The 19,581-nt window shown below is 44.9% G+C and overlaps 1 protein-coding gene across 1 annotated transcript in view; it reads right to left on the bottom strand.

Moving 5' to 3' along the window:
• The window catches only part of RTF1 (RTF1 homolog, Paf1/RNA polymerase II complex component), a 55,136-nt gene that overhangs the window by 18,825 nt on the left and 16,730 nt on the right, over positions 1-19,581 (bottom strand). The window contains exons 5-9 of the mRNA XM_075927141.2: positions 14,070-14,184; positions 11,647-11,758; positions 9,190-9,325; positions 8,140-8,317; positions 5,357-5,439 (exon numbers count right to left, since the gene is read on the bottom strand). Of these exons, the coding sequence (XP_075783256.1) occupies positions 5,357-5,439; positions 8,140-8,317; positions 9,190-9,325; positions 11,647-11,758; positions 14,070-14,184 (624 nt within the window). The remainder of the gene's footprint in view (positions 1-5,356; positions 5,440-8,139; positions 8,318-9,189; positions 9,326-11,646; positions 11,759-14,069; positions 14,185-19,581) is intronic.

The raw sequence follows: 19,581 nt of genomic DNA, 5'->3' as shown, positions 1-19,581 counted from the left end.
CCTTGGAGGGCAGGCAAAGGGGAGGAGGTACAAAGGCAGGTGGGGACAAGGAGGATTGGGGGAGGAAGGGGCTCAAACAGGGAGAGGCTGCAATTGGAGCCCAGCAGGGGGTGTTTCCAGCCACATGGGCATGGACAGGCTGGGGGTTGGGAACAAGAAGGATTTCTCTGAACTGCTCTGTGGGTTTCACTCTGGTGGTGCAGGGCTTGGCTCAGATCCTTCCCATCAGCTCATTAAAGAAATGTAACATTGCGGGGAGAAGAGGAACTACACAAAGGGGCTACAATCCTGGCTGGACCATGTAGGAGGCAAACGCTGGGGGCAGGAGCGCTATGTGTGCTCAGTATAGCCTGTGAGCTCAGTTCCCTTTCTCCAGCACGCACAGTGAGTAGGGCTGCAGTCCTGGGCTTGCAAACAGCACTCAGCAGGGGGCTGGAAAGTAACAACTGTCTTTGCTTCGCAATTGGGGTTCATTGGCACAAGCTGGCTGGTAGGTCTAAACCTGGGGGGAGCCTCCTTCTTGCAAAAATGCAGCGAGGGGTGGTGGTTATTTTGCAAAATCTGGTATGTTTGGTAGGAGCAGCTCCCAACACAGCAGGCTTGTCCAGGGCCAGGGAGTTCACAGAGATGCAAGGGAGTGAGCCTCAGAAAGGGAGACGGGGGAAGGAACTGACTGCTGTGCTGCAGATTGGCCCACACTGGTGGAGCCAGGTTACTCTGGGGACAGCAGCATGCCCCTACCCCTGCACCCTGGGCTCACCTTTCAGCCAGGTGAGCTCAGTACAGTGCCAGAGCTGTGCCTGACCCTCAGCAAAGATTCCTTCTAGCCACTCTGAGGCTGCAATGCCCAAAGAAGGAAGGGAAGGCAAGATACCTGATTTCCTTGGGATTGGTTCTGCTTGGAGCAGGGGCTAGGACCAGAAGGCCTCCTGGGGTCTCTTCCAACCCTCCTCTTCTATGGTTCTATGTCTGTGAGGCTGGAGCAGCTTCACAGGCTCCCCACTATGTAGGGAAGGGTGGCTGAGCTCCCCCTTCCCCCCCGCACTGGGAACAGCAGCGTAGTGAGGTGCTGTCAGGAGGCAATGGGAGCAGCGGGAGGTGGTGCTTGGGAGCAGCAGGAGTGTGAAGCCAAGTGCCCCCCTTCACACCCAAAGCCCTACGTCCCAATCTCTTCACTCATCCCCCCCCCCCCCCCCACTGAGACCCCATACCTCCAGCTTGCTCCTACACCCTCCCTCCTGGCCAGACACCTTATTCCCAGCCTGCTTCTGTATCCTACCTCCCACCCAGACCTTGCACCCTCACCTCCTCCTCCACCACACCACCTGCGCAGATCCCTCTCTCTCATTGGCAGCCCTGTCCCCCTCATTTGTCCCCACCAGAGCCTAAAGGGGTCCACAAAATCCACCACACAGAACCCCAGAAAAGTTAATCAGGACTATGGGAAACCCTGAACCTCACTCCTCTCTGTCCCTTCCCCTGGTCCTGTGGGGCTGGCATACCAGAGGAGGGAGGTGTCTCAATTGGGGACCACATCAGTGAGAGTTGGGGGATTCTGGAGGGTTTTTTTGCTTCGAACTTCTGTGGTCTGACTGATTTTTTTGTGGGTCAGTGGCCCTGAGCCAAAAAAGGTTCCCCACCTCTGCCATAATGCAAAAAGCATTGAAACCTTTTCTGTTGGGCATAAATTAATATTTTACATTATTTAAAATGAAGTTTGATAAATTAAAATGAGAAAGTTAAAACCCTTAATCTGCTTAATAATTCAAATTAAATCATTCTCCCTACCTGCAGCACTAGCAAAATGGCTCGGGCATAATTATGTAATTAACAGTGAGTTTCCATTATCAACTGGTGGTCCATGGAAAGGTTTACATTGAGCCCACTGGTCCACGGGCCAAAATGTTTAAGAACCACTGTAGTAGGGTGACCAAGGTAGTGCAAGGTGACCCAGAGGTGGTGCCCATGATTGACAATACCCTGGTGGCTAAGGAGCAGATTAACGAGTCCAGATTGGTAATAGGCAGAATGAGCAATGTGAGAGGAGTGAACAGGAGACAGTCTCCCATCACTATCTGATTTAGCCCTGGAGAATGGAGGTGTACGACAGTGCACCAATGAAGATTACTACATCCAAAGTAAACTTTACACGAGAGCCCCAATACTGAGCAAGGGAAACTGTGGTATGAAAGATACCATGAAGTCTTTAGAGTGCCTGGACTCTTGTGGTGCCAGCCTACTTGGTGCTGACAGTGGGTTGATGGCACCAAAGGGATCAGTGATCTGAGCTGTACCAAATGCTCTGAGGCTGGATGGCTCACAAAGCCAATGGCAAAGCTTGTACTGAAAGAATCTTCTTAGAACTGGTACAGTCTCTGTCCTTACCTTTATCTATCAATGCTGTTGCTTCCATGCCTATATCCATCAGGTTTTTCAGAATATAGACCTGTGGTGGCCAACCAGTTCTGAAGCAGTAGCCATTATAGTAGCTACAGCAAACTAGCCACACTCAACCAGCCAAATAGCCACATTGTTCGAGCCAACCAGCCATACTTGGTTAGCGGCTAGTGTGTTGGACACCAGGGACATAGACTGTACCTGCCACTTCAGACCCTCATGAGTTGCATGTACTATGTTCCGACTATCTTGGTACTGACCATACCAAATGGTAATCTCTTCCAGCTAATTTGGAATTCTGGCTTCCCCCCCCAAAAAAATCTTGACAGAGCCGCAGCTATTTTCTTCAACCCGTAGTCCTTAGATGTCAAGGGCTGTGGGGAAGATTTGTACCACTTTGGTGACTCCAGGATGCCTGAAGAGCTGTCACCAAGGAAGAATTTTAGTATCAGCTTTTGGGCTTTCCAAGATCTGGACTTGAGTTGTTGGCAGAGATCACCGTTTTGAGAAACATGGCTTTCTTGCATGTGAGGCACCTCTTAAATCCCAAAAACTGGGTATACACCTGTGCTGGAGCAAACCCCAGACAAAGGTGGGGAAAAATAAAAAAGTCCAGGGTTTTTTGCCTGAGAGAGAGAAAATAAAGAAAGCTCTACAGCTCAGAAAGGGGTTAATTATTTAAGTGCTAAGCACAGCTTGAGTCCCCCGCTGACCCCATGCTCCCTACAGTGCTTTGGCCTTTCAAGTGTAGCATGATGAACAGACTAATAGCTCTGTTTCCAGAAAGGTGCAGTTAACATAAGAACATAATAATGGCCATACTGGGTCAGACCAAAGGTCCATCCAGCCCAGTATCCTGTCTGCCGACAGTGGCCAACATCAGGTGCCCCAGAAGGAGTGAACCAAACAGGTAACAATCAAGCGATCTCTCTCCTGCCATCCATCTCCACCCTTTGACAAACAGAGGCTAGGGACACCATTCCTTATCCATCATGGTTTATAGCCATTAATGGACTTAACCTCCATGAATGTATCTAGTTCTCTTTTAAACCCCGTTATAGACCTAGCCATCACAATTTCCTCAGGCAAGGAGTTCCACAGGTTGACTGTGTGCTGCATGAAGAAGAACTTCCTTTTATTTGTTTTAAACCTGCTGCTCATTAATTTAATTTGATGGCCCCTAGTTCTTATATTATGGGAACAAGTAAATAACTTTTCCTTATTCACTGTCTCCATACCACTCATGATTTTATACACCTCTATCATATCCCCCCCTTAGTCTCCTCTTTTCCAAGCTGAAAAGTCCTAGTCTCTTTAATCTCTCTTCATATGGGACCCATTCCAAACCCCTACTCATTTTAGTTGCCCTTCTCTAATGCCAGCATATCTTTTTTGAGATGAGGAGACCACATCTGTATGCAGTATTCAAGATGTGGGTGTACCATGGATTTATATAAAGACAATAAAATATTCTCCGTCTTATTTATTTAAGAAAGAACTGAGCCAGGTTCACCTGTGCACATTGGCTAGCCTCGTGGCAGAACGCAAGACAGGGGCAGCACATGTGCAGGCCAAACAGACAACACTACCAAAGTTTTTGAATCAGCTAGGCAGGGACACAAGCACCTATAGCTAGAGTGGGCAATAAAATGGAGGTGGTTCGCCAGGTGTCCCTGTCCGCGATACTCCTCTCAGCTCCCATTGGTTGGGAATAGTGATCCATGGCCAATTGGAGCTGCAAGCCCCTGTACCTGTGGAGGCGCAGGTAAAACACAGTAGTGGCGGCCTGCCAGGTCTAACTCTGACAAAACCACATCTGGCCCTCAGGCTGGTATTTGCCCACCACTGACCTATAGGGACACTATAGGAAGTGGATAAGTGGAAGTGACCTCCTCTGTCTAGTTTCTAAACAGTATCAAAAGTTCTCACCACCAGCCAAAGTTTTAGATCGCCATAGAATCTACTGCCTGAGGAAGTGAGCTGCCCTGGTGAAACATTCCTTACAGCAGGATTACTCAACTTTGGAAACCCTGGGGGCCACAGTGATACTTTCAGCACATACCGAGGGCCACAACTTAAGTGTGGTTGCCTACACATGCAAATATATGCAAATAGCTTCTTTCGCACTGACTGGTATGAATATAAAGATTAAGGCAAGACTATACAACATACAGGCCACATTTAAGTCAGTTCTGCTGATATTAATAAAATGCAATAGTTACCTGATTTCCACCCATATGTCAGCACTTTTAATGAGCAATGACAGTCCAGGAATTTAACTACTAAAACACATTATACTGACTACTTTTTTGTTTTGGCTCCCACCCACAGGCCGCAAACAAATGGGCTGCATATTGAGTAGCCCTGCCTTACAGTAAGAATTTCTCTCTTTCAACTAGGCAGAAGAAGCTATTACCAGCCATCAGAAGGGTGATGAATTAATAAGGCTTTTTCACAGAATTTATCAAGTTATTGTGACCTGCACAAATATGCATTCTCCAAACACTGGAACAATTAATTTTTTTAACGGGTCCATAGAAATACCCAGAAGAGAGAAATTTGATGTGATATCCACCCATGCACCATCCATTTAAGCAGCACGGCATGCCAGCATCTGTGCTGCCCCTATCATGGGAAGACATATTGCCCCATTGCCTTATGTGAAGGTGGTGAAGGAGAAAAATACAGATGGCTGACATCATACAGGAAAAATATAGACACCTGCTATTGCAGTCTCCAGATGACTCTCAGACAGCAAGGAAAAGTGATGGCCATTTTGAGCTCCATTTACTACCTCCCTATTTAAGGAGGCGGTGGGGGGGAGAAAAGGAGGAGTGTTCTGACAAGCAGGTTGGTAGAAACGCTCTGTTTTATGGCTCTCATCTCCATACTACACAGGAAACATTGCATCTCATAAAAGGGCAATTCACTTACTGATAAAATTATTTTGTCATCTTACCGTAACTGTAGTCCTTTGTTTGTCCTGGTACCTCCAAGCTGGTAAACCTTTGCAGTTTCTACAACACCAGTTATTTCAGCAACCTAGATCATAAAAAGATATGCAGGAAAGAAGATTGTGAGGACTAATCATGCCATTTCCTGAACACACTTCATTCTGCAAAGTCCTCTCCACTAGAGACCAAGGTTAGTCTGATAAATAGTTCTATCTAGAAATCATCATCTAAAGCAGGGGTGGACAATAATTTTTTTTGGGGGGGGGGGGCACACCAAGATAGGGATGTGAACGACTAGTTGACTATACAATAAGCAAATGCTTAACAGATAGTCAAGAGGCTAGTCGACTAGTCACTCCCCCCCCTACCAGAAAGAGGCAGCAAGAGAGGGGAGAGGAGAGGATGCTTCAAAGTGGCCGGACTCCATGTGACATTTCAAAGCGGCACTGCCATGTGAAGCCCAGGGTCAGCGGGGGAGTTCCCAGATGACTCCGGGCTCCACATGGCACTGACTCTTTGAAATGCCACGTGCAGCCCAGGGTCCCTAGATGGCCCACAGCTCCATGCAGTGCTTCCGTTTTGAAACGCCACAGAGAGCACGGGTCCAGCGGGACACAGCTTGAGTCCCCCTTACCCCATGCTCCCTACAGTGCTTTGGCCTTTCAAGTGTAGCAACAGCCCCAGGGGTGTTGCTACATTTCAAAGGTGGCGGCGCCCTTATTGACTTACTGAATAGTCGATGCAAATTGCATCGACTATTCCATTAGGCAAATAATCTAAATTTTATATCCCTATGCCAAGATTTTGGTCACGGGCTGCATTCTTCCATGGTATTAACTGAGGAGGTGTGGTATCTGGGGTGCAGGAGGGAGAATGGAATCTGGGAGGGAGTTTGGGGGAAGGAGGTAGCTGTGACCTAGGGCAGGGAACTGGGGTGCAGGGTTTTGGGATGCGACCTAGGCTAGGAGGGGATTGTGATCTCATGCAGCAGACTGGGGTGCCAGATCTGGTAGTGGGTATGGGTGCATGTGGAGTAGTGGGGCATGAGTGGGGAGCAGAGGGTTGGGGAATGGAGGGGCTGGGATGCTAGAGGCAGGTTCTGGCCAGGAGACTTATCAGCCAGCAGTTAAACCATCCTGCCTGCCTGCCGAGCTAAAGGAATACAGAGCTTAAAATGTTTCTACCAGCTCAGCCATGTGCTTGAGTGAGTAATTGAGCAGGAGGGTTGTGCTTCGTAGCTGCCTGTTACTCAAACAGGCAGATTCCGTTGGCCAGTTTCTGGACAGAAACTGACCAATGGGATTGTGCTGGAGGCAGGAGCAGTGTCTGAATCTTACCCTCTGGACTCAAAGAAAAAGTACCCCACAGCCGTGTTTGAGAGGCGTGCAAGGCTGCAGGGCAAGCAAGGCTGTCTGGGGCTTCCCACTGCCTACGCAGGCTGGATCCAGTGGCTTGGCGGGCCAAAACTGGCCCACAGGGCGTATTTTGCCCATGCCTGATGGTAAGAAGATTACACTGAAGAGTCCTTCCTACTGTGTTAGTTAGTATTGTACAACTACTTCTTATAGGTTTGTTCTTCACCTTCATTAGTTTCTTGAAATAAAACTAGCTGGCAGTTTATGCCAGCTGAAAGAGGTATAGGGTTTAAGCAGTCTCAATTCTTCCCTAGTCATATGATGTATACAATCACACAGTAAAATAGCTGCATCTGGTATGGGGAGAAAATAAAATACATCTTCAGAGTGACTGTGCTTAACACATGGGGCAGTGCTGAAGTACCAGTTTTTGAAAGGAACTTCAGAAGATGCTACCATATTCTTTCATGTTGTCACGGTGATGAACAGCAATGAAATGATTAAGTTATCTCCCCAAAGGTAGTGATGTGTTAGGTTAGTTTATTTTACATAATTAGCAGAAAAGAAAAAGCAGATTTTTTTTTATGAATACAGAAAACCAGTTTGATAATACTGCCTTCTCATCACTGTAGAGCATAGCTGGTGGTAAATCTTTTATCAATGTCCTCAAATTCAGAGATAGAAATGTAGCCGTGTTAGTCTGGGGTAGCTGAAGCAAAATGCAGGACAATGTAGCACTTTAAAGACTAACAAGATGGTTTATTAGATGATGAGCTTTCATGGGCCAGACCCACTTCCTCAGATCAAAAACATCTGAGGAAGTGGGTCTGGCCCACGAAAGCTCATCATCTAATAAACCATCTTGTTAGTCTTTAAAGTGCTACATCGTCCTGCATTTTGCTCAAATTCAGTATCAGTTTTGAAGCTGCAAAGCAGTGTTTCCCTATTTACCCTGTCTTCTGAAGAGCACGGGAAAAGTTAAAAGGTCTGGCACAGTAATGCCTATTTTCTGATTTCTCAACAAGATGGTAAGAATTTATGGGAGTGACCACAAATTACAGAAAACGGGATCACACTGATCCTTACTTGATCACAGCACTAATTTTCAAAACAGAGTAAAAAGCAGAGCAGCAACAGTTAGGGTCAAAAGGACTAGGCTGAGTTTTCAATTTTGTTTTAGTATGGCACCAATTTATCACATTGCTTTAGAAATCAATAAGCTGCAGTTCCCTCTGGCCACCTCGCCCTTCAATTTCCTCCCCCCTCCCCCGCCCCTTCAGCCTTCTCTACTACTCTTAACAGCAGCAGACTCCTTTAGTACATAATGACCCCAATAAGTATGGTCACAGGAGAAAGAGCCCAGACAAACAACAGTAGCTGTGAATATTGCTGTGCTACTAAATGGCAATTAAATCCCTGGAATACAAACTCACCCGATAGACAGGTTTACTGTTGTGGTTCCCGATGCCAATACGCACAAAGCAGCCAGTGACTGTCTTGGCAAAGAAAGGCATATGACACCAACGTTCCAGCTTATGCCGAGATAACCGTACCCGATTCAGTTCTTCAGGTAAGGAGACTGGCTGGGATTTAGGAGGAATTTCTTCTTTTCTGATTTGGAAGACAAGGAAGACCAAACGAATATAAATCTATTAGCACCAAAGTACCTTTAGATAAGGTGCAGACTACCAAAAACTAATTAACTGAAACATTTGTAAAGGGATTCAATTTTTCAGGGTGGACAAGTGTAATTATGTAAATTTAGTGCTCACGAGGTGCCCAGTGGAAATCTGTGGCGACCAAAGCTCTCTAATATATAGGACATGACCAGCATGGGCAGTAGTTCCCCCTTATATTTTTCAACTATGGACCTTGTTCTTCAGGGTTGAGTACTATAGTCTTCAGACCAATTTAATCCTTGGGGCAAGGACACCAAATCACAAATTAATGGAAGTAAATGTCAGTCATGACAAATATAGGCATGATTTAAACAGTGACCATCATTACAAGACTCCTCAACTAGCCACTTTATACACACTTTTTTTTTAAAAAACACAATACAAGTGTGTAGCTTCAACTTTTCCACACAACTGGGACAATTTCAAAACATTTACCCAACTGGCTGAGCTCTCAAAGTTCAAGTGCAAACTCTGGTGCCTACAAGCAAGAATGACTTCACCTTCCAATCACTGCAGACAACAGGAAAGAACACACTTGGCCACAGGAGAGTGTTAAATCTTAGCTGCTGATCCAATGGTGGGAAACTGGACTACAAGAGGAAATGCAAAAAAATTCCAAATCTAGCTGCACACAGAAGCCTGAAAATGACATTGCCAAGTGGCAGAGCTGCCTTTGATGCCCCAAGCTGACTCTGCTTAATCCTATAAACCAAAATATGGTCACAGAGGTATTGTTTGTTAAGTTTTGTTAATGTTGAACACACACAGGAAAGCATTTCTTTATAACCTGTATTAAATACTTACTCTTCCTCCTCATCAGACGAGGACGATCTGGACGTGCGATCACTCTTCTCACTTGACTTATCGTCCTCTTCTTCCTCTTCATCATCTGAGTATACTTCACTAGTTTTTAATGGCTGTTTTTTTGCAAGCAACTCAGCTGAAAAAGGGGGGAAAAACGAGCCTTTGTTGAAAGCTTCTCCTTGCTCATGAAACCCTCCAGTTTTAAGAGACAGGGTAACCAGACAATTATATGTTCACACACTGAAAGCCAGCTTCATAGCATTCATGTACACTTGTGCATAAGCATTCACTTAGTCACTGTAGGTATTTTGTTTGAAACACGCAAAACAGAAGATATCCTAAATCTCAGTTGTGCTCATCTGAAACACTCTTCCCACTGGGTAGGGAAGAGCAATGGGATAAGGAAACAGGATTCACATATGCCTACTTGAGCTTATTACTACCTTGCCAGTCTATCTGCTCATGGCAACTACTTTTGGAGCAGGCGGCACAAACCCCTCAAGCATTAGACCTTTTTAACCGTTCTAGCCAAGGACCAAGGAAACCCAAAAGACACCTACACTGTCGCCTCTATCATAGGCAGCAGTGGAGGGTGGGCGGAGGAAGCTGCAGTGAAGCAACCCCTGTCCACGGGGAACTCGGACCCTTGTGGGCAGGGGTTGCTGCCACCCTGCACTGCTGACTCTGTATCCAAGGCAGCGGGGTGGCAAGCAGCCGGGCTGTGCAGGGAGCTGGTTTTTAAATAGGGAGCACCCTAAGAGTGGGGCCAGGAGCGCACTGGCTCCCGGCTCCGCTCCTGGCGATTACTGAATAATCACGTAACCGCTAAGATTTCACATGGTTACATGACTATTCAATTACACTGTATCTAACATGCCTAACACATACTTTAACTTTGTATTTTCAGTAAGAGTATGTCTACTCAGCAGTGTTATTTCAGAATAACGGACACTATTCTGAAAAAGAGCGTGACTACACTACAAGCCTTTATTTTGAAATAATGTTGAGCTGGAGGACTTCTTACTCCGTCTTATGGCAACCCTCATTTCATGAGAAGTAAAGGAAGTTGAAGGAAAAGTGTTCTTCCCTTTGCTTTCCTGCTGTATAGACAGCCCCATAAGCAGCGTTAAGCTATTTCAACGTAGCTGAAGTTGCATAGCTTAATTCAACTTTAGCCCTGCTACATAGACTTACCCTCAATGTGGTATACAGGCAGTCCCTGAATTATGCGGATCCGACCGCAGTTACGAACGGGGCTTTTCTTGCCCAGGAGGACGCGAGCGGCGGGACGCCCAGATGCGCAGCGGTCCCGCCACTCGCATCCTCTGGGGTGAGAAAAGCTGCTCCGCATCTCCCTGGTCTGCTGGAGGGGAGTCCCCCCCAGCAGACCAGGGAGACGCAGAGCAAAGCCACGGAGGATGTGGGCCGGACCGTGGCGCGTCTCAGCAGTCCCGCCGCCCATGTCTCCCTGGTCTGCTGGGGGGAGGGGGGGCGCGCAGCTAGTGCGTTCCCCCGCCTCCCCCCCAGCAGACCAGGCTTTTCTCGCTGACAACACCTGGGGTAGAGCAGCTGGGGTGCTGCCGGGTTGGTCCCGCAGCACCGCTCCTCGGCGCTACTGGACCAACCGGACAGCACCCCAGCTGCTCTGCCCCAGGCGTCCCCAAGTCAGCCGCTGCTGAAACTGACCAGCAGCTGACTACAGGAAGCCCGAGGCAGAGTTGCTCTGCCCCGGGCTTCCTGGAATCAGCCGCTGATCAGTTTCAGCAGTGGCTGACTTGGGGACACCTGGGGTAGAGCTGCTGGGGTGCTGCCGGGCTGGTCCCCGCAGCGCTGAGGTGCGGCGCTGCGGGGACCTACCCGGCAGCGCCCCACCTGCTCTGTCCCAGGCATCCAAATTCAGCTGCTGTTGAAACTGATCAGCGGCTGATTCCAGGAAGCCCAGGGCAGAGCAACTCTGCCTCGGGCTTCCTGTAGTCAGCCGCTGGTCAGTTTCAGCAGCGGCTGAATCTGGACGCTAGTTCCGACTTACATACAAATTCAACTTAAGAACAAACCTACAGTCCCTATCTTGTACGTAACCCGGGGACTGCCTGTATTGCCTTTTCCCCTAAAAAGATCCTGTGCACTTCTTATAAGCATAACAAACCACCACTGCCAACTTTCACTTGTGTTCACAACATCTGTCAATAGACCAAGGAAAGAGTGAACATGGAAATGGCAATTCTGGGAAACAAAGGTCACGGATTCTGCCCAAATAAGAACTGGAGGCAAACGAGGATGTGGGGTTCGAGATGACCCCCATTAGTTTCAAAACTAAATCAACCCACTTAACTCAGTTTTTTGTATTGACACCAGTTTAAAGACAAGTGCCTCATCACTACCTGCTATAGCCATGTTATATGATTAGAAACACTCTTAAATTTGTTTTTTTGCAGGTCGACAAACTTTCACACTCACCTGTTCTGTTCTTCCTTTTCTCTCTTTCTGCTTTCAGTTCCTCCATTGCCTGAGATTTCTTATCCAGTTTCTCGTCCCTCTTTGACCGTCGTTCTTTGTTGTGTGACATCACCTAAAGAGCATGCACATAGAACACCTCACCACTTAGCCACAGTTCAGAGACTGAAATGGGGAACAAAATTAAAAAGCTCTCTATTCTAGAATTAGAGTGGACTGAAATATTTCATTCAAAGAGTTTAATAAATCCTCTATCCCATTCCCCCATCCCAAAAATATCCAACCCGTAACATTTTCATAAAAGCCTTAGGATTTTCAAAGCTCTTTGTCAAAATTGAGACTATAGATTTCAAATTTCAAAGATTCATTTTTGTTGCTGTCCTTCACTTTCCTCCTTTTCTTTTTCCTTATTCCTTTTTGCCACTGATTTTGCCTAGAGTTTGGTTTCACTTTTTTGCTAAATTTCAGAACTTTAAATTTCAGTAAAGTTGCAGAATGACAAAAGGAAAACTGAAACTAACTTTGCCACTAACTTTAAGAGTTTGAGAAGTTTTGAAAAGATAAAATAGCAAAAAAAAGTGGGGGAATCGAGGTAAATAATTGTGGACATCTTTTATTTTATCAAAGTGACAAAAGGGAGCAATGGGTAAAGTCATGTGTTTTTCAAAAGAATAATTTGCATAGAATTTCAAAAGCCAAAATGTTATTCCATTTCAAACTCTGTAAGATGGAAAACTTCAAGAGTTTTTCCCTCCCCCCATTTGAGCACCTCCACTTTAATACTTAGTATACAATATAGAAGGTTCATTCAGAACTTATGCTGATAGACTTATGCAGGATATTCTTGAACAAGTATGGATAAAACCTTTTTAAACACATGAGCTAGGTGTTCTGTTTACGTTGTGTGTTACACAACTACTATTGTACAAACGATTTAGGGCTTAAAACTTGTTATTTTTCCCCTTTCAAACTTTCTTGGTACCACGAGCCCAACAATTTACACAGGAAGGGCAAAAACCAACTAAAATTTGTAGATGTATCTGAAAGTTCCCTAAAGTAGCTCCAATACCATCACTGCCAAGTCTGATCTTGGAACTTTCCAATGGAACACAAGTAGAAAGCTCAGACTCATGGTATCAAGCTCTCTTTTCTAGCACTACTGGGTTATGAGATGATAGACTTTTGCATCAATAACAAATTCTAAAGTGCATAGTGCAAGACCTGCATTAATGTCATTTCTTTGCAAGGAAAAAAAATTCTGGAAGGGTGGGGTATTTTTGTTTTTTAAAGAGGGGTGGGTGTTTGATGTTGTTCAAATTTTTGGAATTTTAGAGGTAACCCCTAAGAAAGATGGAATAGCAGGCAGAATGCATGCCAATCAATTAAATTGCAGAACAATGTATCATGTAGCTCTGACTTTTGTTACATAAGTACACAAAGAGGATGTTACACAGGTAGGAGATGAATGAATATACTGTGTAGAGTCTTTTTTATATTTGCTAAAGAGTAAAATTGTGTAGGTTTAAATTTCACACAAAAGCTATATTAAAAGTATTCACATTGCCAAGAGAAACACTCAGGATAAGAAATGCCAAAGTATTCTTACATATTAACTCTTACACCTTGTGAATATGAAAGATTACACAGTCTTCCATAACGAACACATTCCCTCAGAGTTCTAGTTCTAGGAAGGCCAAAGGATTACCACCTGCACTTAAACATGTAATAAGAAATTCATTCCAACTTATTTATAGATGCATGTAAGTCATCAGAATACTGAGAAGTTGTTCTTCAAAGAGAAGGACTATGTGTCTGTATATATGAATATACATCTGAGAACTTATAAACTTGACTTCATTCTAAAAACAGATTTTTGCCAGACTACAGAAAGTTTCTAGGTTGCCAATGTGCTTATATCCCTACTGCCTTTTCCATTTCTGCGCCACACCAGATACACAATAGAAGCCATTTTTTTAAATAGCAAAACTATTATTCCTCATTCTTTGTCTTAAAAAATGGCTTCACAGTTTTTGGTCAAACTCCCCTAAAAAATTCACTTCTAGCGAGACACCAAATGTTATAAGTTTCCTCTTTTAAGGCAAAAGTTTGACAAAAAGACCCTTTAATATGAGAACAGTTAAGCAACATTGTAATAGCACAACAAGTATTCGTTCTTAACGTAAATGTTCTTAGAGAAGAGTGGTCTGTTCATTCCTTAACAGACAAAAGAGGTTTGGGAGTTTTGTTTTGTTTTTTCAAGTGATCTGAAAACTCAAGATTGCATTGAGTACAGAAGCAACCTGACTTCTCTGCTCCCTACCAAGCTGCTAGGAAGGGTTTGGAGAGAGACAGGGAGGAGGGCAAAAGGCAGCTGCATGCTTCTGTGGGATAAAGTGACTAGGAGTGAGAATTGCTGCATTTCTTACCTGACACTCCTGGATCTGTGTAAGCTTTTTCTTTTCCTGCTCTTCCTCTTGCTTTTTCTTTTTCTCCTTTTTTTCTTTCTTTTTTGCTGTTTTTAATTTCTTCTTAATTTCAAATCTGGGTGTAAACAAAAACAAAGAGAGGCATTAAGAAAGTAGATGAAAGGGCTGAAATCATTTGCAGGCAGAGTGCCAGACAAGGAGAGGGCATCAGATTTAAGGAGCATTTGAGTTAAACTGAGATGAAAAGGAAGTTCTATCACTGAAATAGTGCATTAAGTTAAAGAAAATGTATACATGCTCAGAATCTCACAGGTGAGCCAGTTTTGCCATGATACAGTGGGAATTGGAACAGCCAAGCAAAGTACAATAAGAACCAGTAGCTGAAGTTAGATAGTATTCTAGAACCCAGACACATACTCCTTGAAAAGGTACATGTGATACTAATTTACAAATTCTGTTAGTTACTTTGTAGAACAGTGCCTACATGTGATCATGTTCTTTCAATTTCAACCTGTGAAGTTTCTTTGACTCACCCATACAAACCTCTGCTTCAATAGAACCTTTCCAGGAGAACCAGAAAAAGCTGTGTTTAGTATTCATAAGCCATAAGTACAAAATAATCCAAAACTTCATTCAGACTTGATCCCAGTGCTATTACTACACATTATAAAAAAAGCCAGAGAACAAAGACATCGAACATTATTATAAAAATACAATTAGGATTTCCATTCAAACACCAGTCAACTTGGGAGAAGACATGTACAGAATGGGTAGGAGTGCTAGAGAAAAGCATTTGAACTTACAGCAGAGAAAAACAGCATGTTTAAGGTCTGTACGTACAAACTCAATGCTGACATGTGTAACATCATTTATGTTGATGGGCCTTCCCAGGGGTTTGAGTGTACTCCAAAGGAAGTGTTCTTTTTACTTTTCTTAAAGTCTAGATTTTCTGGCTAGAGAACAGCATCTCTCCACTCTAAGAACCCAATCCGGCAAGTGCTTAAGCATGTGAGTAACTGTACTCAAACAAGTCATTCCACTGAAACACTCAACCCACAAAAAGAACGTTGACAAATTTTAACTAATGTGCTCTGCCGAGGGGCCAGATCTAAATAAATTAGTTTCTAGTTCTTGTCAACCTCTTTTCAGCTCCTAATATGTCATCAGAAAAGTACAATTAGTGTTCCCAGAGTTTAAGCCACCAGCTCCAGGCTGATTTTTCCCCATATCTTGCTCAACATGGAATTCACAAGTGGTGAGGAAAAGGTCATGTGGGACTAGCGCCTCCCTAGAGTCCAAACAACTTCATCTTCCTTTTCTCCAGCACAGTGGCTCCCACTCCAGGCTGCCTCAGCAGACACTCAAATATTCCAAGTTGACTTTTCCAAAGTGTTATATCTCCATTCCTGAAAGCAAGGGCTGGAGTAGGATTGGAATTGAGGGGGTATGCAGGAGGGGCTCTGACCGGAGACTGAAGGGTTTGGAGGGCAGGAGGGGGGGAAAAAAATCAGGGCTGGGGCAGGAGGCTGGCTCATGGAGAGGGGGCTCAGGGATGAAGACACCATGCTGCACTTACCTCCACAAGCAGTGGCATGTCCCCCTTCTGGCCAGCTCCTATGTTGAGGTGTGGCCAAGCCTCTTGCAGCTCCCACGGGCCACAGTTTCCAGCCAATGAGAGTTCCAGGGGCATGGCAGGTGCAGCCCTCTGCTGCTCTTATACGTAAGAGCCAGGGCAGGGACATGCTTCTGTTTTCGGGAGCCATGGAGCCATGGCACATGGCAAGCCCTAGACTTTGCTCCCCAGCAGGAGCTTAAGGTCAGATTAACATGGCTGACAGTCCAAATGCAGCCTGCAGACTGTAGTTTGCCCAACCCTGCTCTAAAGTATGATCACCAGGGGGAAGAAAATTTCTTACAGGTGATGTTTAGGATGTAAGCAACTAGTTGACAAGTAAGCTTATGTTTATCGGAGTCTACTAGTTGCTTTCTGTCCCTTGCTGCCTCTATTGGAGAGGCAGCAAGTGGGGATGGGGGTGAAGTGAGGGGAAAGACAGGAGCCAGTGCTAGGGGGAGCCGGCTTAAAAGCTGGTTCCCCCCAGCACCACGTTGGCGGGAGTGTGTGTGTGTGTGGGGGGGGGGGGAACAGAGGCACAGCAGGAAACAGTGCAAGCGGGGACTGAAGCAGTCTCCGATCATGCCGTTTCTGCCAGTGGGGCTCTTGTACATTTCAAAAGCAGAAGCCCTGCAGAAAGCAAGGGGCCAGTGGGGGAGGCCCCGCTGGTCCCGCGGGGCTTCCTTTTGAAAGGAAGGGAAGGCTACTTCAGTCCCCGCTCACACTGTTTCCAGCTGTGCCTCAACCACTCCCCGCCCCCCCCCCCCCCCACACACACAGATGGTGCGGTGGGGGAACTGGCTCTTGCACATTTCAAAGGCTCAGGTGCTGCAGGGAGGATGGGGTCAGTCCCCCACTGGCCCAATGCTCCCTGCAGGGCTTTCGCTTTTGAGTTCTTGCTACAGATCAAAGGCAGAGGCTCCTTTATAGATTAATCCTATAGGTAATCCCATTAACTATTCGATTCATTAACTAATCTAAATTTAACATCCCTTGTACTGTTGTATTGCAATTCCCTGGGGGGGGGGGGGGGTGTCAGAGTAGGGGGTTGTGTGATAAGACAATATCTGAAAAAAATTCCAGTGTGGGATGGAGTACCAGAGGCTCAGGGCAAGGGATAGGAATGAGGAGATGCTGCGCAGCCATAGTGCACCCAAGCTCCAGTTCTAGCCACCCAAGCACTGGGGCTGGCCAGGGACTGCACTGCCCAGCCATGTGAGTACCAGATACCAGCAGCATCCAGAGCTCTGCCCCAGAGCACTGTACCAAGATACACCGGCTTACTTTCACCTTTGATGATTAACTAAAACCCACCAATGTGTTAATATTTTTACTGAAACTCCATGTTCCTAACTCACAGAACACCACAACAGCAAGTAACTGACATGGATCCAACATGGATTTCAGAGTTACATAGCTGGGTAGAACACTGAGTATTTCCTAGGATAAGAAACACCTCAGGACACTCCCCCTCACATACCAAACTTCTACTAAAAACCAATTAAATTCATCAAATTGCCAAAACCTTAAACATTGAACAGAAGATCCTGAGCCACTCCTCACAATGATAAGCTGTGTATGGGTTCCCTAGCCAGCATGACAACTGGACCAACTGAGCAAATGAGGATTCTTAAGTTACTCCCTGGGGGGCAGGAGGGAGAAGGAGGGAGGGAGGGACGCACGGACGCACGCACGCACACAGTGGTAGAATATCAATTTTTTCCACCAAGCAGACCCCTGAACTACGGATGTAACAATACAGTCTATTAACCAATAAGCAAAAGCTTATAGGTTAATGCTAGAGACTACGCCCATTCCCTTCCCCACCCTGGCCAGTAAGTTTTTAGCAGGCTGGCCAGCAGCCCGGCTCAGTTCTGGCTCACGTTGAGTCCGGGAACTTGGAGTCTCCCCTTCCCAGATAGGGGCTGCTGCCACTGTGCGTTGCTGCCTCTATTAGCTTGTTTTTAAAATGACTTCCCTCATGTACCAGCTCCTGCCTGGCACCCTGCACTGTTACCTCTGATACAGCTGGTTGCTGGCTCCCTCAGGGACTATAGAATAGTCAAGTAACTGATAAGAATTCATGAGGTTAATCAGCTATTCAAATAACTGATATTTAACATCCCTACCCTGAACCATCTTAAGACAGAGACCACTCAGAGAATACTTCAAAGAAACAGCTAAAAGACTAGTAACAGCTTGTCTGGGCCATACTCACAAATATCCCACCACAGATGGTACTGACATGGATAGTAGGCCAGCACTCTCCCTTCTATGGGCCAGTCAGAGGAAAGGAGGACAGAAGAGATTAAAACCATTGAGAAAAAGTAGAATAGAAAGGAAAACTTCTGTTTCATGTAAACAATAGTTTTGTCAGTTACACAAGAGAACCACTGTTGTTAGAGTGGATTTTGTCAATGAAAGAGCAGGTTTAACAGAAGAGGCACAAAAATAACAAGAATGCTGAGACACCCGCAGAAGAAAACAAAGGATGGTTACATCACTTCTTTTGATTGTGTATGTCTTAAATGTGTTGATTATAGATGCAGAGGCAATTTATGCAAAGAATTTCCAGATGTTCCCTCCAGCTCCCCTCCCTCTTCTGGCCCATCCAAAAATTCTCACTCCATCCGTAATTTTCTTTCCCTTTCCAACTGTGCTCTGTCCCACTCCACAGCACTCAATGATTCCTGAAAAAAAAAATTAGGAACCCAATACTGTCTGTTAGATTTATCACTCTAGGCAAAGTATACTTCTTGTTTAGCCTCTCACAATATATAGTGGTATTTTAGGAAAACAGTAAAGGGGGAAAAGGCAAGAGAGAAAGTGGTTCTCTTTTATACATTAGTGGCAACAAGTCTTTTGAGAAGCAGCAGGAACTTTAATAGTATTTGGCAGAGTCCTTACTATTATACCCATTAGTGAAGAAACAAGCTTTTATAGGTACTTTAGACACATCTTTATGTTCTCTCTCAATTTTAACTTCAGTGAAGGGAATGGAAAAAACACAGAAATCCCACTCCTCCACATATTCATCATATATTTTGTTTTTAGTGGTGCTGGAGGACGAGTGGCCACCAGTTCACACACCACAAATTAATAGATTAATGTAGTCTACAGCCTTGTTAATTAGTGAACATAGGAACCGACTGGACAGAACATACTAATTACATCTAGTCTAACTGCCTGTCTCTAACAGTAGCAAAATCTGGAAGCCTTGGTCAGCCCTCCTTCCTCTAATAGAGTCTCAAAAGAAAGTGGAAATCTCTATAAGGAATATTGCACAGATGCTTTTAGGGAATTAGACTCAAAGGATCAGCTATTTTCTTGGCTTCCCTGAGCCTTAGCTTCCTATGGAATGCATCTCTCCCAAGTTCTAGACTGATTCTACCTCTCTATTATGATGTGATTCCTGCACATGCAACGTTTTTAACAAACATAAAACTGAGAAGTTGCATGTGTCCATGTTAACTCAAACCTTATTCCCTTTATACCTTTACTTTATACTTCCATTGACTGCTGCACATGTCAGTCTTTACCAACTGGTTCTCACTAGTTCTGCCAGTGGAATCTCTGTACTTTTTTATTTAAAAATAAATTAAAATACAAAAATCTGTGTCACTGCAAAGTTAAAATATCACATTGCAAGTCATAAAACCAGTAAGTTAAGGCTCCTGGCAACATTCTGACTTTGAGAACACTGTAGTTTCTACTCCTGTTTCTGTATGAGTTTTAATACGGTACAACTCACAATATGTGGAACAATGAGTTAAGATGGCTGTAGCATTTGTGATTTCACCTGTGTAATCTTGATGCTTATTAATAGTTCTTCCAATTTAATATCTATGCTGTAACATGCTAGTTTCTATACAGATTATTATTAATCAATTGTATTACTGT

This window comes from Pelodiscus sinensis, chromosome 5, assembly GCF_052426305.1.
Source record: "Pelodiscus sinensis isolate ZL-2025 chromosome 5, ASM5242630v1, whole genome shotgun sequence".
NCBI lineage: Eukaryota > Metazoa > Chordata > Testudines > Trionychidae > Pelodiscus > Pelodiscus sinensis.
The sequence above is the reverse complement of the archived record's forward strand: the minus strand, read 5'-3'. Positions and strand labels throughout refer to the sequence as shown.